Below are 25,057 nucleotides of genomic sequence, written 5' to 3'. Positions count from 1 at the left end.
CCCATGTGGGGACTGGGCACTGCTCTCGGAACTTTGGGGGACACATCAGACCATAGCACGTCGTTTCCCACAGAACAACTGAGAACAGACCTACTTTTAATGAGACATTTCTGGGGCTTTGGGGATAATGGAGGTGAGATAGTAAAATTGAGGTGACTGACTCCCGCCGAGGTCCAGGTCCATCCTTAGACCCTCTGCCTTGCTTTCAGCTGCCTTTGTTCTGCCCACCTCCGAAAGGTGTTTGGAGCTGCCATGCCTTAGCGCCCAGGCCTGATTGCGTCCTAGCCTCAGAGAAACTAGAGATTATTTTTTCTTTTTCTTCACTCTAATCTAAGACCTCTTCCATTCCCTGTCCGAGATATCCTACCCCACACACAGGAGTCTTGCTGGCACAGTGACCCTGAAGAGACAGATTAGCCTCAAGCCCAGGGACTGTTTCCAGAAGTCCAGGTGAGGGATTCCCAAGCTTCAGTGGGTCTCAGGCTCCTGGAGGACCCAAGCAGAGCTCCTGCCTGATGGTTGTTTTGACCCTTGGGCATGTCTGTTAAGAGCGAGGGCCTGAACGATAATGCACACGTGTTTCAGTCGTAGGCAAGAGTATGCTCCCCAAGAGGCTGCTCCGATAACCACATAAAGGACAGAAATCCCAGTTCTTCATTACGGCACACGCGATTTCAGTGTGTCTGAAGTCAGCTTCACTCATCCCTTCTCTGGCCCCATTGAACCTCTCACTTGCTCGTGTCCAGAATAAGCAGGAACTTTGTACTATTGTACTTTGAACCTACTTTTTTTCATATTTCCAAAATGCCTATAATCCCCCTTTTTTAAGTAAAATTTTACTTATCCTTCAAAACCCAGTTCACGTGGCTCCGTAGTGAAATTTTTCCTGACCATTACCCATTCATTTTCTTATTGGCTTGTTGGTCTCACAAACGTTTATTGACCACCTCCCATCGTGCAAAGCACTGGAAATGTAGGGTTCTGGGAAGATCGGGCTCCCTAAGGTGGGAGGGGAGAGCTGAGGATGGGCAGGTGGGTGAGGCCACAGCCACACTAAGGAGCTTGCCTCTCTTCTGGGGTCGGGGCGGGGGGGTCACCTGGGGACTTGAAGGAAAAGAGGTTCTCATAAGATTTGTATTTTCAGAAGGTCATTTGGTGTGTGCACAAGGACAACATTTGGAGGGGCTGGGCATGAAGGCAGGTGGACACATTTGGAGGCTGTGTCAGTGTGGAGTGGGAGGGTGTGGCCTCACCAGGCTGGTGGCAGTGTGTGAGGCAGGAGATGGGTCAGATCAGGGTCATACAAGGGTGTCTCGCTGGGCAGCCTGGTGGATGCTGATGCTTCTGTTGGGATAGGAACATGGCCAGGTGGGGTCGGGGAGGGAGACGATTTGGTCAGTTTAGGACACATTGAGTCTGAGGTGCTGTGTGACGTCCAGGTGGAGCCCCAGGTCTGAAGGTCTGGAGAGAGGTCTGGGTGTCATCCTCGTGTAGCTAGACTGTGGCATGATGTGGCACGGCAGGGAGAGGCTGTAGGGCCAGCAGAGAGGACCTGTCATGTCAGACACCACGTCAGAGCCTGTGCAGTGGCTCTGGAAGGGGGGCCAAGCTGAGCATCCAGAGGGGTAGGTGGAGAGTCAGCTAGAAAACTACGGGGAAAGGTGTTTCTAGAGGGGTGGTGAGTAACGTGCCAAGTTGCCTAAAGGGTAAGGAGTCTGGAGGGATGGAAGGAGATGGTTGTGAACTTGGTGGTTGGCCCAGAAGCAAGATTGTGTGGACATGAGGAGGTGGGAGGTGAGGCTCAGAGGCTGAGAGCGTGGCTGCCTTTGAAGAAGGAAAGTGTGGTAGCCAGAGGGTGGCAGGACATCAGGAGCCTTTTCCGTTGTTTAAAGGTAGGAAAGCATTGCACAAGTTTAGCTGCTGGTGGAAGGAACCAGCAGGGAGGGAGGGGTGTAGACACAGGAGAGGGAGGGCAGCCTGTGGGGGCAGGGAGTTGGGATCCAGAGCCGGGTGAGGAGAGGCCCAGGCGGTGGGGTGACTGTGGCTCTGGCTCCAGCCCTGGCCAGGCCCTGTGGGCAGCATGTGGACCTGCTCTCTGGGAGTCTCCGCTTCCCAGTTCTTTCTGCTCCACCTCCCTTCCTCAAAACACTGATTATTTCTGAAACTAATTAGACAAGAAAACATTTCTTTAAAACGGTTGCACCTGCATGGTGTATATATGCCCAAAATGTATTAGGAATTTTCTGAATAATTAGAGTTTCAGATGCTTGAACTGTCAAATGTGAGGGGCTCTGGGGGCCCAGGAGAGACCAGCTCCTCTCTGGGCCGGTGGGCTGGGTATGGGGAGGGATACATTTAAAGTCCCAAACCTGCGAACGAGGTCCTATTTTTTACTTGCCAAAGTAGGAAAACAAAATCTACTAGATAGTGATACAGGTTCAAACAAGCTTGTATTTTTATATAGTGCTCCAAGAATTTCAGAAATCACATTGTGAAAAGCATGGGAAGATGGTAGCAATATCTTATAAGAGGCATGTGGTAGACATGCGGTGGAAACATGGGACATCATCACATGTCCAGTCTGAATGCAGCTGCCACAGGGGTTTTCAGAAAGCTGAAGCTTTGGTGGGGGCCCCAGCAGGGCAGGAAAACTGCCCTTGTTCCCCATGGGCCAGAGGACAGTGAGAACCCAGAGTCTCAGGCACAGCCCCTCCTGTAACTCTGCCTCTACCAAGCAAATACAGACACGGGGGGGGGGGGGCCGGGGGGAGGGCGACAGCTCGTTCTGGCTGTCTCTGGTTCCCTCTGCACATGGCTTTGCCCCGGAGATGCCAGTCCAACTGCAGGAATAACAACAGACTTTGAGTCCTGCCTCACAGATGGGTTTATTTTCAGAATCAGAGCTTGTTTTGATAAAAGGCACCAGGTGTTCCTCTTTTTTGTTTTGTTAGAACATACATTAAACTGAGATTTACTGAAAACATGGAAAATGGTTTTTTGACCAGCCCCTGGGCCTTTGTTTCCTGTAGCCTGAATTACAAACTTCTGTTAACCGTCCCGTATCTTCCCTCCACATTCCCCTTGGCCCGCAGAGCCCTGGCCCGGCACGTGCACTTGGCACACTCGGCACGGTGCACACCCAGGAGGTGTGCAAGAAGCAACATCGGTGCTTGTCAAGATGCTTCTGTCAGGAACAGTGGCTTGACTTGCCGGGGTGCAGAGGGGCTGGGCTTGTCTTCTCCTGGGCTTCCCTCCCCAACCAACCATGAAGTTTTAGTTTTGAACCAAAGACTTTAGTTCCCACTGGTGACTTATTCCATAGTTGATTCATCTGGAAAGTGGAGAGGAGGCCGTGCCCTGGCACCTCCTTCTGTTCACTAGCGCTTCCCAGTCACTGTTTAGAAAGGCTTCCAGCAATGAAATTCGACTGGTGGAAAAGATGAGGCACTGGCTTTAATCTTTTTTTTTCCAATTAAACTTTTTTACTTTGAGGGAATTGTAGATTTACATGCAGTTGCAAGAAGTAACACAGAGCGATCCTGTTTACCCTTTTACACGTTCCCCCATAGCAACATGTCACAGACTCCAGCACAATATCACAAGCAGGGTATTGACATTAGTGCAGTCAAGACACAGAACATTTCTGTTTTAAAATGTACGCAAGATTTTGTTTTTATTCAGGTATGGTGTGGCTGGCAGATAGGGAGAGGACTGCCATTGAAAAGATAGTTTTTTACTCATAGTTCCCCAGAGGAGCAGCCGTGCCAGGCCACGCAGGGCCACATGGGGAAGCACCTGGCTCCGTAGGAGGCAGAGGGAGCTGGGGGGGATACACTGCAGGTGGCTTTACTGTGGTTTCCCTGGGAAAGGCAATGCAAAGCAGGGTAAGCAGACTTAGGACTGTCTAGTTTGAATAATTTAGGAGGGCTCTGGGCTATAAGGGTACCCTCTTGTCAGGTACCTGGCCCTTGGTGATCTGGGGCAGGAGGATCCTGTATTCGACTTCTGGATGCTGATGCAAGCAGATGGATTTGCTTGTAAACTCAGAATTGGTTGTTTTGCATATCAAAAGCATGCACTTAGCCAAGTCATTTACTATCTCTAGGAATTAGCTAACCCTGGAAGGGGCAGTCCCTCCCTGGGTCTGCAGGGCCTCAAGATAACAAAGCATCATAAAATATGGAAAAAAAACTCCTGTAATACAATTTCCATAAGGGTCTCTCATGTTGCCCTTTTATAGCCACATTCACTTGCCTTCACCACCACTAACTACCTCCTTAGCCCCTGATAACCACTAATCTCTTGTCCATTTCTATAATTTTGTTATTTCAGGGATGTCATATACATGAAATTATATAGTGTGTAACCTTTTGGGATTGGCTTTTCTTCCCCCAGAAACTCAGCATATTTCTCCTAAAATTCATCCAGAAAATCTATTGTGTGTATCAATAGTTTGTTCCTTTTTGTTAATATTGGTCCATGTTATGGGTGTACCACAATTTGTTTAACCATTCGCGCATTGAAGGACATGTTGGTTATTTTCAATTTGGAACTGTTAAGAATAAGGTTACTATAAATACTCATGTACAATTTTGTATGAACACAAGATGTTATTCTTCTGGGGCAAATGTCCTGGAGTACATTTGCTGGGTCATATGGTAGTTGCACGTTTAGTGTTTAAAGTAAAGGTTCTGGGGTGGCTGTAATGTGTGAGGATCCAGTTTTTCCACATCTTTTCCAGCATTTGTTGTTGTCATTATTTTTTTGTTTTAGCTATTCTGATAGGTGTGTAGTGATAACTCATTTGGTTTTAAATGATATTTCCCTGTGGTTAATGAACAATGTTGAACGTATTTTCATGTGTGTATTTGCCATCTGTACATCTTCGAGGAAAGTTTCTTCATGTCTTTTACCCGTTTTCTAATTGTATGTTTGGTTTTTTTATTGTTGAGTTTTAAGAGTTCTTTGTATATTTTAGCTGTGAGTCCTTTGTTGGGCATGTGATTTGCAAGTACGTTCTCCTAGTTGGTAGTTGTCTTTTGATCTTATCAGAGTCTTTCACAAAAGTTTTAAATTTTGATGAAGTCCAATTTATCAGTTTTTCCATTTGTGAATCATGTTTTGGTGCCACGTCTAAGGACTCTTTGCCTAGCTCTAGATCGTGAAGATTTTCTCGTATGTTTTTTTTCTACAGGTTTTATAGTTTTACATTTAACATTTATGCCTGTGATCCATTTTTTACTTAATTTTTGTATAAGATGTGAACTGAGGTTGAAGTTCCTTTTATACCCCTGTGAAAGACCAATTGCTGTAGCACCATTTGTTGAAAAGACAGACTTTCCTTTTGCGTTTCTTTGAATCTTTGCAAAAAATCACTTGGCCTTATTGTGTGGTTTTTCTATTCTGTGTGCCTGTCCCTCTGCCAGAACCACACAGTATTGATTACTGCAGCTATATAATATGTCTTGAAATTGGGCAGTGTATTGGTCCCTTTCCTGTTGCTTATAACAGAATGCCTGAAACTGGTAATTTATAAGGAAATGAAATTTATTTCTTACGGTTCTGGAGGCTGGGAAGTCCAAGGTCAAGGGGGCACATCTGGTGAGGGCCTTCTTGCTGGCGAGGACTCTCAGCAGAGTCCTGAGCTAGTGCAGGGCATCACATAGCAAGGGGCCTGAACATGCTAATGTGCTAGCTCAGGTCTCTTCTCTTCTTATGAAGCCACCGATTCTAATCCCATGGCACCCAATTAATCCATTAATGATTCAATATATTAATCCATGAATGAGTCCTCATGATCCAGTCACCTCTTAAAGGCCCCACCTCTCAATACTGCCACGTTGGGGATTAAGTTTCAAAAGAGTTTTGGAGGGGACATTCAAACCATAATAGGTAGAATGATTCTTTCTATTTAATTCTTCTTTTTCAAAGTTATTTGTTTATATAAATTTAAAAATAATCTTGTCCGTATCTACGAAAAGCGTTGTTCGGATTTTGATGGGAATTAACATTAAATCTGTGTATCAGGTTGAAGAGAATTCACATCCTTAACAGTGTTGAGCATTCCAATTCATGAACATAGTATGTCTCACTATTTATTTAGTTCTTCTTTGATTTTTTTCCCACCAGCATTTTGTAGTTCTCTGCAAACAAGCTCTATACATGTTTTGGTAGATTTAAGCCTAAATAGTTTACTTTTTAGTTTAAGCAATTATAAATGGAATTGTACTTTTAATTTTGATGTTCACATGTTCATTGCTATTATGTAGAAATACAGTTGGTTTTTGTAGGTTTATCTTATATCCTGTGACCTTGTCGAACTCACTTACTCTAGTTTTTTTGTAGATTCCTTGGGATTTTCCACCTGGACAGTCATCTCATCCTTTCTTCCTTTCCTGTCTGTATGCCTTTTATTTCCTTTTCTTGCCTTCTTGCAAAGACTAGACCTTCTAGCACTATGTTGCCTAGGAGTGGTGAGAGTAGACCTGGTCCTATTACTTATCATAGGGGGAAAATATTCAGTCTTTCACTATTAAGTATAATGTTAGCTATAGGGTGTTTTTTTTTTTTTTTTGGTAGATGCTCTTTATCAAGTTGAGGAAATTCCATTCTATTCCTGTTTTTTTCTAAGAATTTTTGTCATGAATGGGCTTTGAATTTTGTCAAATGCCTCTTCTGTATCAATTGATATGATGTGCATGTAATTTTTCTTCTTTAGCCTATTAACGTGGTAGATTACATTGATTGGTTTTTTAATATTAAACCAGCCTTGCTTCCCTGGAATAAATCCCACTTGATCATGGTATATCTTTTTATTTATTGCTGAATTCTCTTTGATAATAATTTGTTAAGAATTGTTGTTTCTATATTCATGAGGGATACTGATCTGTAAGTTTTTTTTATTACTGTCTTGGGTTTGGTAATATTATGATAGATTCATAAATGAATGGAAAGTGTTCCCTCCCCTTCTCTTTTCTGGAAGAGACTGTAGAATTGTTGTTAATTATTCTTTAGGCATTAGGTAGAATTCTCCACAAGACTGTCTGGGCCTGGAGATTCATTTTTTGGAAGTTTTAAAATTATGAATTCAATTTCTTTAAGAGTTACAGGACTGTTCAAACAATCAATTTTATATTGGGTGATTGGTGGTGGTTTGTATTTTTCAAGGAATCAGTCCATTTCATCTAAGTTGTCAAACTTATATGTGTAGAATTGTTTGTAGCATTCCCTTATTCTTTTGATGTTTACAGAGTCTCTAATGATTTTTCTTCTTTCTGATATCGGTAATTTTTGTCTTCCCGTTTTTTCTTCGTCAGTCTTCCTAGAGGTTTGTCAATTTTATCGACCTTTCAAAAAAAACCAGCTCTTTGTTTCATTGATTTTTCTCTATTATATTTCTTTTTTCAATTTTATTTTAGCTGTTTATTTTTCCTTCTGCTTGCTTTGAGTTTATTTTCCTCTTTTTCTAGATTCTTGAGATGGGAGGTTAGATTATTGATTTGAGACTTTTCTTCATTTCTAATGTATAAATTTCCTTCTCAGTACCACTTTAGCTGTGTCCCACAAATTTTCATATGTTTTATTTTCATTTTCATTCCCTTCAATGTATTTTAAAATTTCCTTTTAGGATTTTCTTTTTTGACTGATGGATTATTTAGAAGTTTGTTTTGTTTTCAAGAATTTAGAGATTTTCTTGTGATCTTTGGTTATTGATTTCTAATTTGATTCCATCGTGGTTGGAGAACACACTCTGAATGATTTTAGGTCTTCTAAATTTGTTGAGGTTTGTTGATAGCCCATGTAATGATCTATCTTGGTATATGTTCCATGGACACTTGAAAAGACTGTATTCTACTGTTGCGGGGTGGGATGTTCTCTAAATCTGTGGTCCCCAACCCTTGGGCTGTGGACCAGTACTGATCCGTGGCCTGTTAGGAACCGGGCCACATAGCAGGTGAGTGGCGGGCCAGGGAGTGAAGGTTCATTTGTATTTCGTCAGTATTTACAGCCACTCCCCATCGCTTGTATCACTGCATAAGCTCTGCCTCTTGTCAAATCAGCGGAGGCATTAGATTCTCATAGAAGCGAGAACCATGTGGTAAACTGCACATGTGAGGGATCTAGGTTGCACGCTCCTTCTGAGAATCCAATGCCTGATGACCTGGGCTGGAGCTGAGGCAGTGATGCTAGCGCTGGGGAGTAGCTGCAAATACAGATTATCATTAGCAGAGAGGTTTGACTGCACAATAAATGTAATGTGCTTGAATCATCCTGAAACCATCCCCTCTACCCCACCGTCCATAGAAAAATTTCTTTCCACGAAACGGTCCCCAATGCCAAAAAGGTTGGGGACTACTGCTCTAAATGTTAATTAGATCTTCTTGGTTGATAGTGTTACTGTATTCTTCAATATCCTTGCCGATTTTCTGTCCAGTTCTATTAATTTTTGAGAGAGCAATATTGAAGTCTATAATTGTGTTCAGTTCTGTCAGTTTTTGCTTCGCATATATTTTGCAGCACTGTTGGCTGGTGCATATACATTTAGGATCACTGTGGCTTCTTGGTGTATTGACTGTTTTGTGATCATATAATATCCTTTTCTGTCTGGTAATTTTCTTAGCTCTGAAGTCTATTTTATCTGATATCAGCATAGCCATTCCTGCTTACTTTAATTTAATTAATTTAATTGTAGACAGATATAGTTATGTCATATTTTTAAGTTGACTCTGCCAATCTCTGTCTTTTAATTGTTATATTAATATTTAGACTATTTACATTTAATGAAATTATTGGTATGTTAGGGCTTAAGCCTGTTATTTTATTTTTTACTTTGTTATCTCTGTTTTTTTTGTCTCTGTTTTCTTTTTCCTGGCTTCTTGTGGGTTAGTTGAACATTTGTTAGGATTCTATTTTAGCTTATCTAAGTATTTTTGAGTGGTCTCTTTGCATAGCTTTTTGGTGGTTATTCTAGGTATTACATTACACGTGTGTGTGTGTCTGTCTGTCTGTCTTATCATAATCTACTGATGTTGTAATTTTACCAGTTCAGGTATAGAACCCTTACTCCCTTTTGTATCTCTTTGCTCTCCCTCATTTACAATTTAATTTTCATAAATGTTTCCTATGTATATGTTTAGAACCATATCAGTGTTATAATTCTTGATTACACTATGAAACATAATTTAGAAAATTCAAGAGGAGAAAAATCTATTTACCCATATTTTTGCTTACCATTTTTTTTCTTTATTGGAGAATGTTTTTATTTTCCCTTCATTCCTGAAGGATATTCACTGAGTATGGCAGTCACTTTTTCAGGTACATTGTCAGCCTCGCCAACCTTCTCTCCTAGAACTCTGATGACAGGAATGCCAGATCTTTTGCTACAGTCCCACAGGCCCCTGAGGTGCTGTTAATTTTTTGTTCAGTCTGTTTTCTGTGTGTTGTTCATATTGGGTACTTTCTATTGTCTTCCAATTCACCAATTCTTTCTTCTCTCTCTTCCATGCTGCTGTTGAGTACATCCATTGAGTTTATTTATTATATTTTTCATTTCTAAAATTTCAATTTTGTTTTTCTTTACACTTCCTGTGTATTTGCTGAGACTTTCTATTGTTTCATTTATTTCAAGCATGTCCATAATTGCCCAGGGAAGCATTTATATGATGGCTGTCACCCTCCCTTTCCCAGAAGTGATTATTATTAACAGTTTGGTCAATATTCCTCCAGTCCTTTTTCTACAAATTTGCAACTGCCTATTCATGTTCATATATAGAGAGAGGCTGCATAGTTTAGTGGTGACCTTGGTCAAGTTACTTTCCCTCTTAGTGCCTCAGCTTTCTTGTCTTTAGAGTGGGGATTAATAACAGAACTTTTCTTCATAGAATTCTGGGTGCGGATTAAATGAGCTAATGTTCGTGAAGTGCTTAAAACAGTGACTGGCACTGGCGTGAGTGCCGTAGCAGTTAGCTCGTTATTATTTATGCTTATACTGTATGTACTGTCCCTTGACTTTCCTTTTTCCTTAACAATATACACAGAAAGCTTTTCCATGTCATGACATGTAGCTCAGCCTCATTCTTTTTGATGGCTGTATGTTTTTCCACTGTATGGTCACTTAGTAACCGCTGTCCTGCTGATGAAAATTTAGATTTTTCCCTTTGGTCTGTGAGAAGCAAGGCTGTGAGAGAATCCCTGTACGTACATCTCTGGGTGTGTGCTGGTGGGTCAAAGGACATATACATTTTGAATTTTAGTAATTACCACCAGGTAGCTTTTCCGAAATGCTTTGCTGATTTATACATTCTCCTAGTAAACAACGTACAAAAATATCTATTTACCCTCATCCTTACCATCCCTCTTTATTATCAGTATTTTTGTTATTTTCCCAAACTAGAAGCTCATTGTGTGAATTTGCAGGTCTGTGATTAGTCATGAGGCTGAGCATCTTTTCAGGTTTATTGGCCATTTGTACTTCTACTGTTAATTTCTGGTTTTCATAGATGACTCATTTGGCTGCTTTTTCTTATTAATTTATAGGATTTCCTCATACAGTCTATGTATTAATCTTTTCCCTATTATATATGTTACAGATATTTTTCTCTCAGGCCATTGTCTTTCAGCTTGGTTCATTGTATCCAACTTTGTTGATAATTTTTACATCTTACCAAAGTTTACGTAGATACATCTGTTAGTCTTTTTGTATTATTTTTTTATCTTAATGCTTTGAAAGACCTGTCTAGATGCTAAAACTAAGAGGTGAAATTTTTATGAAAAACAGTATATTTACAGAGTCTCAAAGCACCTTCCACAAAATAATTAATTTGCAAAGGAGTAGCAGTGGGGAAACCAAGCAGATACCACCTTAAGCAAGTGATCCAATTAAAATTACCAGTAATGAGACAAAATAGATATGATGTACTGCCTGATATGATGCACTGAGAAGGACACAGCATATAAATGAATATAGGAATGTGAAAACATAGATACACTTATATACATATAAATATACATATATGTAACAGAGAGAGAGAAGGAAAGCAAATGTGATAAAAATGATGACATTTTAGGGAATCTGGGAACAGGCTATACAGGAATTCTTTGAATTATTTTTATAATTTAAACTAAAATCATTTCAACATAAAACACTTAAAAATTAGAGAGAAACAAAAAAGCCTGACTACCCCAGGATAATAGAAATATTATCATATATTTTTAGCTAATACTTCATCTTGTTTTATTGAATTGGCTTTTTAAACATCCATATTTTTGTTTTGGCATGTAGTATAAGGTAGAGTCTAACTTATTTTTACCCCAAATGTGTACCCGATGATGTGCTGCTGTTGTCATAACCAGGCCCTTGTACTTACACAGGTTGTGTTTTAGTCTGATTAAAGGCTCATTTCCTGTCCCAGAGGTGATCCAGAGCGGCTTCTTTCCCCTTGAGGACTAGGGCCCTTATGCAGGGAATACAGGATGTGAGGGAAACAAAAATAAACTTTATTGCCACCTCCTTCTTACCCCTGTTGGCCCCAAGCCAGACCCTGGCGGTGGGGGGGGGGGAGCTGACCTGGGGTCTGCATGTGCTGGCTGGGCCTTGCCTTCAGGGCTGGGACGGAGGCCCCGTGCAGCACAGATGCCATGGCAGCTACCCTGCAGCAGGCCCAGGCCGGGGCATCAAAAGCACTCAGGTTAGATCAAATTATACCACTAACAGCAAATCATGCCCTTAAAAATTCGACCCTAGCTTTTGTGTTTGAATCTAGGCTACTGCATGGTAACATCTTGCTTATAACTTACGGCCTTCTGGCTTCAACTCATTCAGGAAGCGGTCTGGTGGTTTCATCAAATTTAGAAAATTTCTGGTCATTATTAAAATACTTCTTTTTTACCTCTTCCTTTATTAGGGCTCCAGTGACATGTATGTTAGACCACTTGACATTGTCCCATGGCTCAAGTAGCTAGAAAAACACATGGAAGGAAATAACAAAGATAACATCAGAAAATAAAAGTAAGAGAAAAGGAGAGAGAGAGTTTCTAATTGATAATTGAGTCTTTGTATAAAGGATAATAGATAAACTTCTGGCAAATCTAATAGTAAAAAGAAACAAAATAAAGATAAGCAAAATTTAGATTGAGAAAAGGAAAGTAAGAGTATAAGGAGATTTGAAAATCATAAGAGAAGATAATGTATAGCTCTTACCTGCAGCCATATATGACTAAAATTGAAAATCTTGATAAGTTAGATAATTTCTACTGCTGTTTAAGAAGAAATCCTGTAACAAACCTATATCCAAGGAAGAAATTGGAAACACTGTTAGAGAATTATTTCCAACAAAAGCACTAGGCTTCAGTTGTTTTAAGGTAACATTCCCTCAGATTGTCAAGAAATAGGTAATTTCTACATTATGCAAACTATTCTAAAGCTTTGAAAAAAGATAGGAAACTTTTTCATTTGTTTTGCAGAGCTAATTTAAGCTTGATAATTGACATTGCTATTGTAAATGGTACTGTTTTCTCACACTGTGTTCTTTAAATGGTGATTGGTATGGTTTGCTTATTTTGTATAGAGGAAAATTAATTTTAAAAAAATGTATTTCTCTTATATCCAACAACCTCATTGAATTCTCTTATTGTTTCTAATTCCCTCCCTTGTTTCCTGGCTGTTCCTGGCTAACCCTAACCTTTTAGATAATGGTTTAGGATGACAAGTTTGTGAGGTTTATGCAATGGGAAATTATGTGATTGCAAATTCCACCATGTTTCTGGGGAGCAGCAGGTCAGAGGGGAAGAGTTTCGGAAACAATTGACTTGTTGACTAAGCAAATATCTGGATATCAACTGTCTTCTGCACTCTCCTTTCTGAGGGTCTATGCATTGTCTCTTAGTGCATCCCCCTGACTCCATTCTGACTGTCTCCATTCTTTCTGAACTATTGCCAGTGGAAACTTTCCAAAAGATGAGGTTACTCTCCTGCTTAGAATTGTTCTCTGGCTCTTTGTTTTTAGATTCAAAGGAAAATTCATTGTTTTACTTACCACCGAATGCCCAGCACCGAGCACTTAGTAGATGTTTGTCCAATAGATGGACTTCAGCCTGCATCTGAGCCTTGTTCTGATTTGCCCCTTCCCTACCCTTGTGGCCCTCGTTCTGTCACATTGAACTGTATTCCCTTCCTCAGAGGTGCCGTGCCCCTTCTTGCCTCTGTGCCTTTGTGCACACACACCGTCCCTCTCCTTGTGGAATTATGTTCTGGCTCTGTGTGTTTCAATAGCACCTTTCTTTCCTCGATTGCAGGTCTTACCACTCTTTAATTACAGTTGTCAGGTAGTGTGTATCTCTCCCTGTGTACTGAGGCCCCGGGAGGCCAGGGAGCTGCACCTGTCACGTAGCTGTGCCCCCGGTACCCAGTGCAGTGCCTGGGTGCATACATGCTCCACCAGGCATGCAAAGAGCATTTATTGAATTGAATTAGCTGGCTCTTTCTGTTTTGGCTTTCTGTGTCTAGGATGTTGGATGCCAGCATCCAGCTAAGTTATGTTTGTGTTAAACATGAATTGAAATGCAATTACAGCTGGCAATGTGGTTTGAGAGCTGAGTAATGGAGTAAATAAGAAGAGTGACTTAGTCACGAGGGCCAGTTCATCTCCTTTGCTTTCTCGCCTGCCGTCATGGGGCATGACTCATGAATAGCAGGAGTTCAACTTGTCTTCTCTTAAGTCCCGTCTCTTTAATTCTTCCTGTCCTCCTTGTCTTGTTGGGTCTCTTTCAGGGCCCCTTTGTTTAAGCCAGCAAGAAGCCCGGAGCCAGGCTGTGTAGTGTGAGCTGGTGGGCCCACAAACAACTGCTTGCTAAGTGCCCCAAACTGCTGCGCCTTTTGAGTTCTGGTGTAAACTCTATTATTATTATTATTATTATTATTAATTTTTGAGACAGAGTCTCACTCTGTTGCCCTGGCTAGAGTGCATCATTGTAGCTCACTGCAACCTCAAACTCCTGGGCTCATGTGATCCTCCTGCTTCAGCCTCCTGAGCAGCTGGGAATACAGGTGTGCACTACCACACCCAGGTAATTTCTTCTATTTTTAGTAGAGATGGGGGTCTCATTTTTGCTCAGGCTGGTCTCGAACTTCTGGTCTCAAGCAATCCTTTTGCCTCGGCCTCCGAGAGTGCTAGGATTATAAGCGTGAGCCACCACACCTGGCCAATATCTTCTTATTTTAAAAAATCCAGTAATACAGCCAAAGCTCAAGTGCCTTTCCATCACACCTCTGATTTCTTTAGTCATGGTCATCAGTTTGTTCATTTTCCTGACTTTTTTCTATACTTTTATATATAAATGACTTATAGAAATATATCATTGTAATTTTTGCTTTTAATATAAATTACATCATGCAGAAAGCTCTTGTGTTATTTTTATGCAAGATCTAAACATGTCATTCAGATCTTTCTGGACTGGTGTGTATAGATCTTCCACGTTCCTGTTAACTGGCGTGTGGTGAACTGCCATCAAGAGGTGCAGGAGCAAGGCTCCTCATCCCTGCCGTGTCCCCCAGGGCCTTTGCTGGGAGGAGGGCTCTGCTTTCTTTCTCCCCACCCAGACTTGGGAATCTCCGTGCATCCTCTGTGCCTGCTGTGGCCAAGGCACCTGTGCAGCAGGTAAGAATGAAGAAAGGGCTATCTTGTGTAGCCCTGATGTGCCAGGCTTCATTCTTTGTGTATATTTCATACTGTGCATTCTTTTAATGCTTCATTCAGCCATTTGGCAAAAATCTGATTATGTGCTATAAGCAGGACACAGGGCTTGGTACTCAGAAAAATATCCAGTGACTAAAATAGGGTCCTTACTTTAGGGACCAGAGATTATAATAAATAGCTAACCTTTTTTGAGTGTCTTCTGTGTGCCAGGCTTTATGCTGAGTCCTTTTTATTAAAAAAATATTATATTGAGATATAATTCACATATCATAAAATTCACCCTTTTAAAGTGTATAGTTCAATGGTTTTCAGTGTATTCATGAAGTTGCATAACCGTCACCACTATCTAATTTCAGAAGATTGTCATCACCCCCAAAAGAACCCCCTGCTTGTTAGCAGTTTTCTCCATTTCTCCTCCCCCCAGCCCCTGGCAGCCACTGTCTGTCTCTATGGAATTTCCTTTTCTGGACATTTCATATAAGCAAAACCATACAATATCTGGTCTTTTGTAATTATCTTGTTTTACTAAGCAAAATGTTTTCAAAGTTCATCTATGTTGTAGTATCTATCGGTACTTCCTTCCTTTTATGACTGAACAATACCCCATTGTTTGGATATCACATTTTGTATATAAGTTGATGGACACTTGAGTTATTTCTACTTTTGGTGATTATGAAAAACTTATAGATTCATGTACAAGTTTCTATGTGGACGTTTGTTTTCATTTCTTTTAGGTGTATATCTAGAAGTAGAATTGCTGGGTCATATAACTCTACGTTTACCTTTTTCTTTCCCTAACTGAAAGAGTTGACAGTTTTATTTTCACATTTCACAATACAAATGAAAACTGCTCCTTTTTTGGTTCCACATCTTCCCTTCAAAACTATTCTCTCTTTGATAGGAAGGGGGAGCAAGTCTTCCTTACCATGCTGTTAAGAAAATACCCAGAGTCACAGCACCATGATCTCCTGGAGAAGCAGAACAAGTGATATAAAACTGACATGAAGAGACCTCCCTCTGTCCCTGTCTGTCTGGTCGAGTCATTCCAGGACAAGTGGGCACCATCATGGGACGGGTGGGAGGTCTCATCACTGGGGGCCCAGGCATCGTTGGCATGTGGCCTCCCACGCGTGGCCTCTTTCCAGGAGTAGGTCCCACTGGCATCATCCTAGGGGGAGGAGGGCCCATCCTGGGCATCATGGGAGAGCCCCCCATATGGGGTGGTGGCATGATACTAGGGCGAGGAGGACCCAGGAGACGGGGCAGAAGTAGAATTATCGCCCCTGCAGGAGGAGGAGCAGGGAATGGAGTAGGAGGTATTTTTCCTTGTTGAAATGCAGCCGTTGTTTTGTCATCCAGGCTCTGGACCTGCTCTTCCATCCATTCTGATAGTCTTCCACATTGTTTTTGTGTTTCCTACCACCACAGTGTGTCTTTCCCACAGTGGAGTCACGGGTGAGGTATGTTTCACAGTAGTCACAACAAAACCTAGGCACGTTCTCTCCAGGCCATTCAGTTTACCGTTGTGAGGACTCTCCAGACTGTTTTCCAAACAGGCTGTGTCATGTTACAGTCCTGCCAACAGTGTAGCAGCGTTCCCATTGGCCCACATCCTTGCCAACATTTGGTGCTGCCTGTCTATTTAATTATGGCTGTCATGGTGGGTCTGGAGTTATATCTCACTGTGGTTAAGCGTTTCTTGTTTCTCTCATTTAATCCTCACAAATAATCCTATGAGGTAGATATTATTACTATTTCCATTTTTAGATGAGGCTCAGAGAGTAAAAGGTGACTTTGGGAAACCCTGGTATGTAAACAGCAGAGCTGGGACTTGAACTTGAATCTGACTCCAGAAATCCAGGTTCTTTCCTGCTGGGGTCATCATGGAGTCTCTGCAGTGGTGGGTTCTTTCAGCCAGGCCCTAAGTAATGAGATTATCTCAACACAAGCAAAGACAAGGAGGCAGGAGATTGCAGGGTACAGTTAGGAAAGACCCATTTGAGGAAGGAGAGCTAGAGGGGAACAGGGTGGTGAAGTGTCAGGAGGCCCAGAGGAGCATGAGGCCAACAGGACTTGAGGGACCGTGGTATCCTTGTGCCCCTTGAGTAGAGAAAAACCACCTGGAGACTGAGGGAGACACATTAGTCTTGGGGTCAAAGACATGCGTTCCATTGCCTTTGCTAAAAAATATTTAACATTTTAGTTGAAGGTATAATAAAATGATGCAAATCAGATCAGAACCAAACAACCAAGAGTTCTTGGACTTGTCACCAGATAAGTCAAATGGCTCTTCCTTTCACTTTACAGTTTGTAGGAGGCATTTTGGGCACACTACCTGTTTGGGATCCAGAAGGATGGCTTACAGGTTCCTTGCCTCTGTGCTGTGCCCAGAGGGTTTATTGCATAGCTCAACACTATTTTTAAATTCTCTCTGCTTAACAGCCTATCATGTCAAAGAAGACCAAGAAAACGCTGCAGGAAGAAAACAGATTTTTAATGAGGATTGGGAATTGCAATATTATCTTGTTTCTGCTAAAGATAAGATGATTTGCTTGCTTTGTGATACTGCAGTATCAACATTAAAGAAATTCAGTGTTCATCAGCCTTCTAACACTCATAAGGACCACAAATATTTTAAATTACAGGGAGAGGTACAAAAGATTGTATTGCAGAAATTAAAAGATGCAAAGCAAAAGCAAAGAGTTCTTTCAAGCAGCAATAAGACCTGGAAATAATGCCACTGAAGAAACATATAAAGTAGCTTATCTACTTGGGGAAAAAAGGGAAGCCATTCAGTGATGTAGAAATTGTGAAAGAGTGCATTGTTGAAGTTGTAGGATGCTTAGACCCCAATAACAGTATAAACAACTGGCTCTTTCAAGGAGAACCATAACTGATTGGCAGCATGAATTAGCCTTCAACTTAACAAAACAACTTCATGCAATACTTCAAGAGGAAAATACATATTATTCAGTTGCTTTGGATGAATCAACCAATACTACTGACTTGGTGCAGGTTTTACACTTCATTTGGGTTATAACAGAAGATTTTCTTTGCTATAAAGAGTTACTCACTTTGGACACTTTTATGAACAGAACACGGGGTATAGATATCTTCAACAACTTTCAAGATAAATTTCGTTCAGTTGGACTGAATGTGGTAAATTTAGTGAGTGTACACGTGGTGCACCTTCCATGACAGGAAAACATGAAGGGTTTATTGCACAGATAAAAAAAGCATTAACAGATCCAGATGCTCTCATTTCTTTCCATTGTATCTTGCGTCAGCAAAATATCTGTGCTAAAGGTACTATTTTAAGTGACACTTTACAAGAAATTATAAGCATTGTTAATTATATTCATGCAAATGCAACATGGTATTGTCAGTTCCATAACATGCTAATGTTGAAGGATGAGTATTCAGTGTGGATTTACCATATCATTCTAAAGTGCGTTGGCCATTGCAGGGGCAGGTATTAGCCAAAATTTTTTCTCTATGAGAACGAATAGTTAAATTTTATGTAGAACGGAATCAGCAATGTGAATTATCGAAAGATTTCTATAGGAATGCAGCATTTCTGTGTGATAACATGTCAAATCAAAATGACTTGAATATTTCTTTGCAAGGTAAAACTAAGTCTATATATGATACGTGCCAAATTTCAAGCATTTCAAAAACTATCTTTTTTCAAAACATTTCTTCAAAAGGAAATTTCAGATGAACATTTTCCCCAGTTAGCAAAGGTCACTGATGAATAGGATGACATATGCGAATCATTTGAAGAATACACAGCTGTTACAGACCTATTAATTGGAAAATACAATGAAAGGCTCACTGACTTTGAGAATCACGACATCATACTCAAATTAGCATTTCACCCTCACCTAGTTGATATCACCAAGGCACCCAAAGAACTACAGATGGAATTGACTGAGCTCTCAGTAGATGACATTTTAAAGTCATTGTTTGATGCTAAGAAAGATCCGTGGAAAAATGCAGTGGAATACTTATGCCTTTGGTAACATGCCTGAAAAATGCTTTTTTGCTTTTCAGTTATTGCTGCGAATCTACATTGTCCTACCTAACCCAAATCAAGATGACCTTAAGGTCACAGACCCAAATCAAGATGCCCTTAAAGTCACAAATGACCCATCTAGAGGATCCACTGAAACTGCGGACTTCCATGCTGCAATCAATATTCAAATGCTTTCCAACAAAAAGCAGACAACAAAGTCATTAAAAGATTAGTTAACTTTAAAATTAACAGTTTTCATTTTTTGAGATTAAGCATAGAGTAGTTGGATTTTTACAAAATAATGTACATTTTTAAGCATATCTAATTAAAGTTTCTTGAATGCATCCTTATTTGATTATAGCTAAATTAATGTGGCCTTCTAACATGAAAAGGTTCCCCACCCTGATCTAACATATCCAGAGGCCTTTGAACTTCATTCTTGTTCATAGTGTCAGCCAGATATTTCCTTTGGAATGTCTGCAGAATTTCCTGGCTCCTTTGATTGCTTTCTGTCTGCCCAATATACCTTTGAATTGTGGGTGGGCTCTCTTAAAACACCGGGGTGTAAACAGATTGATGAAACTGGTGGTTGGCAGTGTCTTTCGAGAGCTTCTCCTTGCCAAGGAGCACTCAGGTCTGATGTTGGAAAGCCTCTGACAATTGTAATGATTTACTGCACTTCTCCTCTTTAGGTGGCTTTAGTTGGACAGCTGATTTGCAAAGTGTTTCTCAAGTTTAAATAGGCAGATTTTTATTTTGCACCCCATCAGATGGAGTCTTTACATTTGTTTTTCTTATAAAAGCTGTGTGTGCTTATTACCAAAAAATCAGAAACATTTAGGCAAGCAAAAAGAACATTAAACACATACCCACAATCTCAACTTTGCAGAGCCAAACGGTGGTTAATGCTTTGCTTTATATTTGTCTGGATCCTTTTCTATACAGATAATTTTTTAAAAAACAAAATACGGGATTATGCTTTACAAAGCATTTTGTAATTGGCTCTTTCCCCCAAACTTTCCATGTGAGTAGATACACGTTTATAAAGTTGCTTAAAATGGCCTCCGTGGTAAGGATGTTGTCTAATCACTAGAAGTGTATTATGTTCTACTTTTGCCTTTATAAGCAGAGCTCCAGTGATCATATTGTTAACACTCAGCCCATCTTACCAGGCTCCTTTCTGTCCCTGTAACCCAACAACATTATTTCCACCCTGGGGTCTTTGCAGTAGCTGTCCCCTCCATCCCCACTCCCAGATCTTGACGGGATTAAAGGAATCCTGTAAACCAGGGAGATTTCTTATATTCCACCCCAGAGGCTTTACAGCCGGCGTGCCTTCCAGGCCAGCTGCAGGTGGCCAATCCCGCTGCCCAGTGGGCCGTTCAGGGCTTCCTGAGCACACGGTGTCCTTCTGGGACTGGACAGTGGTCCAGAATGTGACCTCTGAACTGAAGCTAGAGAAGGAATCAGAGGCCTGGACTGTGTGAGGCAGAGGTGGGGCCGGGGTCCTGAAGGGTTTGTACAAGCCCTGTCTTGAGCCAGGGACTCCCTGGGTGCTGCAGCTCCTCCCCGGGCACCTGCAGGTTGAACCGTGGTGGACTCTAGCTGTGGGGGAGGCTGGAATCAGTTGCACATGCAGCTTTGGATGTTGTTACCCACTTGGGAACATGCTAACAGCTAACTAGGAATGAGATCGTATTGCACCGCTCGGAATGTCCCTGATGGTGGCGATAGTGGCGGTGGGTCTAAAAGGAATAGTGAATTTTCATACTATCTTCCGTGAGATATTTCCCCAGCTCTCTGACTTTTTAAAATTAAAAATTGCCTTTAAGCATGCACGAACAGGTAAAAAAGTCAGAGTGCTAAAAGGCTTGTAAGAAAATAGAGCAACCCCTGCATGGCCTCCCACCTTCCTCTTTTCACTTCCCAGAGGCATTTGCTTTCAACTTTTTTAAAGGATTTTTTTTCCTCGCTAGCACTTTATCTCCATATTTCTAAATAATTTGATTATGTTGCTTATTTCTTGATTTACCTTAGACATTTTGTTCTCTTATAATCTCCCTCATCAGGCAGGGTCACAATTTTTGGTAAATTAATGCTCAGTGTTTACATATTGTGACAATGCAAACATTAGGTACCACTGAATCAAGTAAGGTACTAGGAATTTATTCTCTTTCTTGTACAGCCTTTTATTTTTCTTGGAATTAATCAAACTTGTTTCTTTTCATTTGCTGAGTTGTCTAGGTGCCTATTGGTTTTCACATTGAATTTTTTAAAATTCCTTTTTAATGTTTAAATTGATTAATAAATTATATTTTACAATGGCTTTACGCCCATTGTTTTCATTTGACTAAATGCTCCAGCGCATTTGTCACACGCCCATCCCTGTTTCTACCCAGTGCTTCCTCATGGCCCCAGTGACTGTCCCTCACCCCCCTCCCCGGGGTAGCCACCGCGTTCTCTTCCTTTCCTCTGTCCGGCCGGGCGTGCTGCTGTCGCCTGGCTGCCCTGCGGTGCGGGCTCTGTTTCCTGAGGTTTATGGTTTCCTCTTTATTGATCTAATCCCCAGTTTCGTTGATGTCTCCTCTAGTAGCCTCCCCAGCAAGAGTCCATGGGAGATAAATTTTTTAAGTCCTTGTACATCTGCAAAAGTCTTTCTTCTACCCTCATACTTAATCAATAGCTGGTCTAGCTGTAGAATTCCGGAATTCCTCAGAACTTTGAAGATGTGTTGTCTTTTAGTTTCCAGTGTTGCGATTGAGAAGTTTGATGCACAATGGTCCTGGTTTCTTTGTATGTGACCTGTCATTTCTCTCTAAAGTAAGGTGGTTTCTTTATCCTCGCTTTGGGGAGATTCTCTGTTGTTTCGCTTTGGGGCTGGTCCTGGAACACTCAGGACCCCTGGAACACAGAGGCTCACCCTCCCTTCATTTTTTATTTTAAAAGATCTTCCTGGAATTTTGTTGTTGGGTGGTGTGCTGACCCTTCAGTTTTCTTAGTTTTTCTTTCCTATAATTTATCTCATTTCTGTATTTTGCCTTCTGAAAGATTTCCTCAACTTTCTCTTCCAGTTCCCCCCCTCCAAAACAAGGTCTCACTCTGTTGCCCAAGCTGGTCTTGAGCAAGTTGCTTTTTTTTAAATTTTTAATGTTAGCTATAACTTATCAATTTCTAATCTCTTTATATTGTCCTCAAATTGTTCTTTTTTAAAAAACGTATTCTCAGTATTCTGTTCTTGTTTGGTATTTGCAATATACTCATTCGGCCCTCCGAGGATTTTAATTACAGGCTTGGTTGTTTGTTCCAGAGTTTTCATTGTTTCCTCCTGTCCTCTGTGCTACCTTCAGGTTCCCTTTTTTCTATTTTGGGTCATTCTTTAATGTTGGAGCCTTTCACCCAATGCCTGGTGACCCTTTGTTGTCAGTTTGTGTTTCAGATCAAGGCTCCAGGTCGTGGGCTGGGGCTGCGAGGGTGGGGCCCGCTGGCTGGGGCTGCGTGGCGGGGTGTGAGCAGGGAGCTGCCCTGTGTAGTGAGAGACCCGGAGTCGGGGCTGGTCTGCCTCCGGCACTCTCCGGTGTCTCCAGAGACAGATCCCCGGTCTGGAAGCCGGAAGGAGGGTGAGCCAGGGCGGTGACCGGGGAGGGGCCACCTTTCAGTGTGCATCCTTAGCCCCTTGTGTTCACTCTGGAGTCAGCACCTCCTTCCCCACGGGTCCTAGCAAGGTGCAGGACTGGCCCCTCTCTTGTGCTGTATTCCCCTCTGGCTTTCATTTTAGCAGCTTCCCACTTTCTCCACTTGATTGTTGTTTCAGCAGAATATTGGCAGGGAAGAGAGATAAGCCATGTGTTCATCTGCCTCTGCCTGGTTACAGGTCCCCCCACCTCTTCTTCCTCTTCCTCCTCCTCCTCCTCCTCCTCTGAGGTGGCTCCTGCACCTGGGAAGAAATGCTGGAGAGAGAGAAGGGTAGTGAGAGTGTGAGCGTGTGTGTGTGTGTGCATGCGTGTCTGTGTGCGTGTACACGCGTGTCTGTGTGCGTGTACACGTGTGTCTGTGTGTGTGTGCATGCATGTATGTGAAGCCCCATGACAGACTCTGGAGGTTCTGCCGTCAGCAGCAGCATGGGGCATATCGCGTCGTCTCGGGAACAAGGCAGGGAACAAACGAGATAACCAAAAGAGTAGGTGGCCTCAGTGTGGAAATGGGTATGTGCCTCACAGAGGGGGGCTTTTGAAGGGGATACACTCAGCTCAATGGACTAAATCCTGGAAATTTCATTTTAAAAGACTTCTCTTTACCTTACTTGGGCAGCTGGCAGGGTATGTGGCTTCTCACACGGCGCTGAGTGGAGAGCTGACTTGTTCACCCATTGCTTCAGCAGGGTTGCCTTGGGCCCTCTGCTTGTCCTTGTGAAGCCCATACCCCAGGCGGATGGCAGGGATGGTAACGTGAGTCACACACGTGTTCCTTTGCATTTGAAAGACCAGATTTAGTCCCGGAGATTGGCCCTGAGCCCCAGGGGACAGATGAAGACCTCTGAATTCCGATGCAGCTTGACATCACTTTAAAGACTTGGCAATATCGGGCCAGATGTCCTCCTTTTTAGTTTAGAAGAGTTAGTGCTGTCTTTGTGAGCGCTCGTGCCCAGACAAGCGCTTTGCGTGTGCGTCATCTCCTCTGATCCTGCAGTGACCCCCACGGGGAGGGCAGCATGTCCACTTTGCAGCAAAGGAGGGACTTTCTTGAGCCATTGGGTCCGAGTCCGGGCCTGCCTGTGGGTCCCAGGCTGCGCCTGCTGCACAGGGAACATTTGGTCCCCCACCTCCCACCCCACCACCCCCAGCTCTCCTGACCCTGGGACCCAAGGCTGGCCACGGGTCTGTGAGCTCCTGCACCCGGGGAGGGTGTGGGCATGGTCAGGGCCTGGGGATCCTCTTTGCACTGTGACTGCAGCCATTGCCTTCACGGGTCATTCGTCTTGTAGATCATTAGCTCCCCTGACTTGGGGAGAATTTAGGTTATTAAGCACCTGTATGTGACTGGGTTGGGAAGAAGCTTCTGGGTACATCTTACTGCTGTAGGGAAGCAGGCTGGGAGTGCCTGCCTTGTTCCACCAGGGCCGCTTCCCCCGTGTTCCTAGGGAGCCAGGACTGGCGTCTCACTCCTCACCCAGTTCCTGGTGTTGTCCATTTCTGATCTCTGTCCTGTCTAGCACACAGGGCCAAGCTTCCAGAGCCTTCCCTGGGGCTTGGGCAGGTCTCTCTCTTCTCCCTCCTCACCTTCCTGGGCTCAGCAAGAGGACAGGTTCTCTTACACACTTTCGCTTCCTTGCAAATGCATTTTGGCCACAGGGCAGATCTGGGCCTTTGGCTGTGCCTTTTTCATGCTTCTCAGACAAGGGATGGAGGGCTCTAACTGCCAGAGCAGAGAAGTGGGGCCAGGAGGCACTGACGAGGGCCGGCCTACATGGCAGGCTTTTTCCCATTAAGTGTTTGTATCAAGGTGCCTTCTCACCCTGAAAGGGGGAGATTCTAGCAGTGGGGCAGGTGGAGAGAGACACTGGAGATGATGGCTTGGGTTAGAATGCCCCCCCCCCCCCCACGTGGGATCTCCAGAGAGCCAGGCCAGCTCTCCTGGACTCTCTCCCTCATCCAGAGGCAGGTTAGTGGCACAGCTCTGTCCCCAGGCCAGCCTGTGGTTCCATGGCCAAGAGCATCCTGCGGACGGTCTCTATTTGTAAAAGTTTCTCAGAAATGACGCCTTTATTACAGAGGGACCCTGTAGGTTCCCTTATTCCTTTGTTCTTAAAGTATCTTAGTTTTACATTTTATTGATTCTGAACTTGGGATACATCTTAAAATAGATGTGTATGTTTTCGTGTGTGTGTGTGTGTGTGTGTGTGTGTGTGTGTGTGTGTGTGAGAGAGAGAGAGAGAGAGAGAGAGAGAGAGAGAGAGAGGGTTGTTCCTTAAATCCACGGGTGATTCCCCAAATGACTGCATCCTCGAATTGAGGAAATATAATAAAAAGTGCACTTTGAGAGTCAAAATCTTTGAAAACGTGGACTGCAGGGGAGAGAACAAGCGAGAGGGTTGTTGGCAATGGAGAAGCTGAGACCTCGACCTTAAGTCTCCTGTTTTCCTAGAAACTGTGTGACTCTAGTGGGAAAAATGCTGACAAGGCCCGTTCCCCATTCCATCGTGTTTCTTTCTGTGGGGGCGACACACTTGGAGCAAACAGTTCCTAAAATTATCCGCATATCATTCTTCCCTCAGCATTCAGGTCTAATATATTTGCATATCCAGCATAAGGGCCTTTCTTTTTCCCTTGTTATGTTTGCTAATTTACGATTG

At 42.6% G+C, this 25,057-nt stretch overlaps 2 protein-coding genes across 7 annotated transcripts in view; one reads left to right on the top strand and one right to left on the bottom strand.

Moving 5' to 3' along the window:
• The window catches only part of MVB12B (multivesicular body subunit 12B), a 158,888-nt gene that overhangs the window by 16,550 nt on the left and 117,281 nt on the right, over window positions 1-25,057 (top strand). The gene's annotated exons all lie outside the window — the stretch shown is intronic.
• Window positions 1,401-16,575, bottom strand: LOC123646319 (U1 small nuclear ribonucleoprotein C-like). The gene is given in 4 exon segments (XM_045563149.1): window positions 1,401-1,609; window positions 15,695-16,081; window positions 16,084-16,194; window positions 16,542-16,575. Coding segments are annotated over 4 exon segments (741 nt in total).

Source organism: Lemur catta, chromosome 10 (genome assembly GCF_020740605.2).
Source record: "Lemur catta isolate mLemCat1 chromosome 10, mLemCat1.pri, whole genome shotgun sequence".
Classification (NCBI taxonomy): domain Eukaryota; kingdom Metazoa; phylum Chordata; class Mammalia; order Primates; family Lemuridae; genus Lemur; species Lemur catta.
This window is presented reverse-complemented; position numbering and strand designations above follow the sequence as displayed.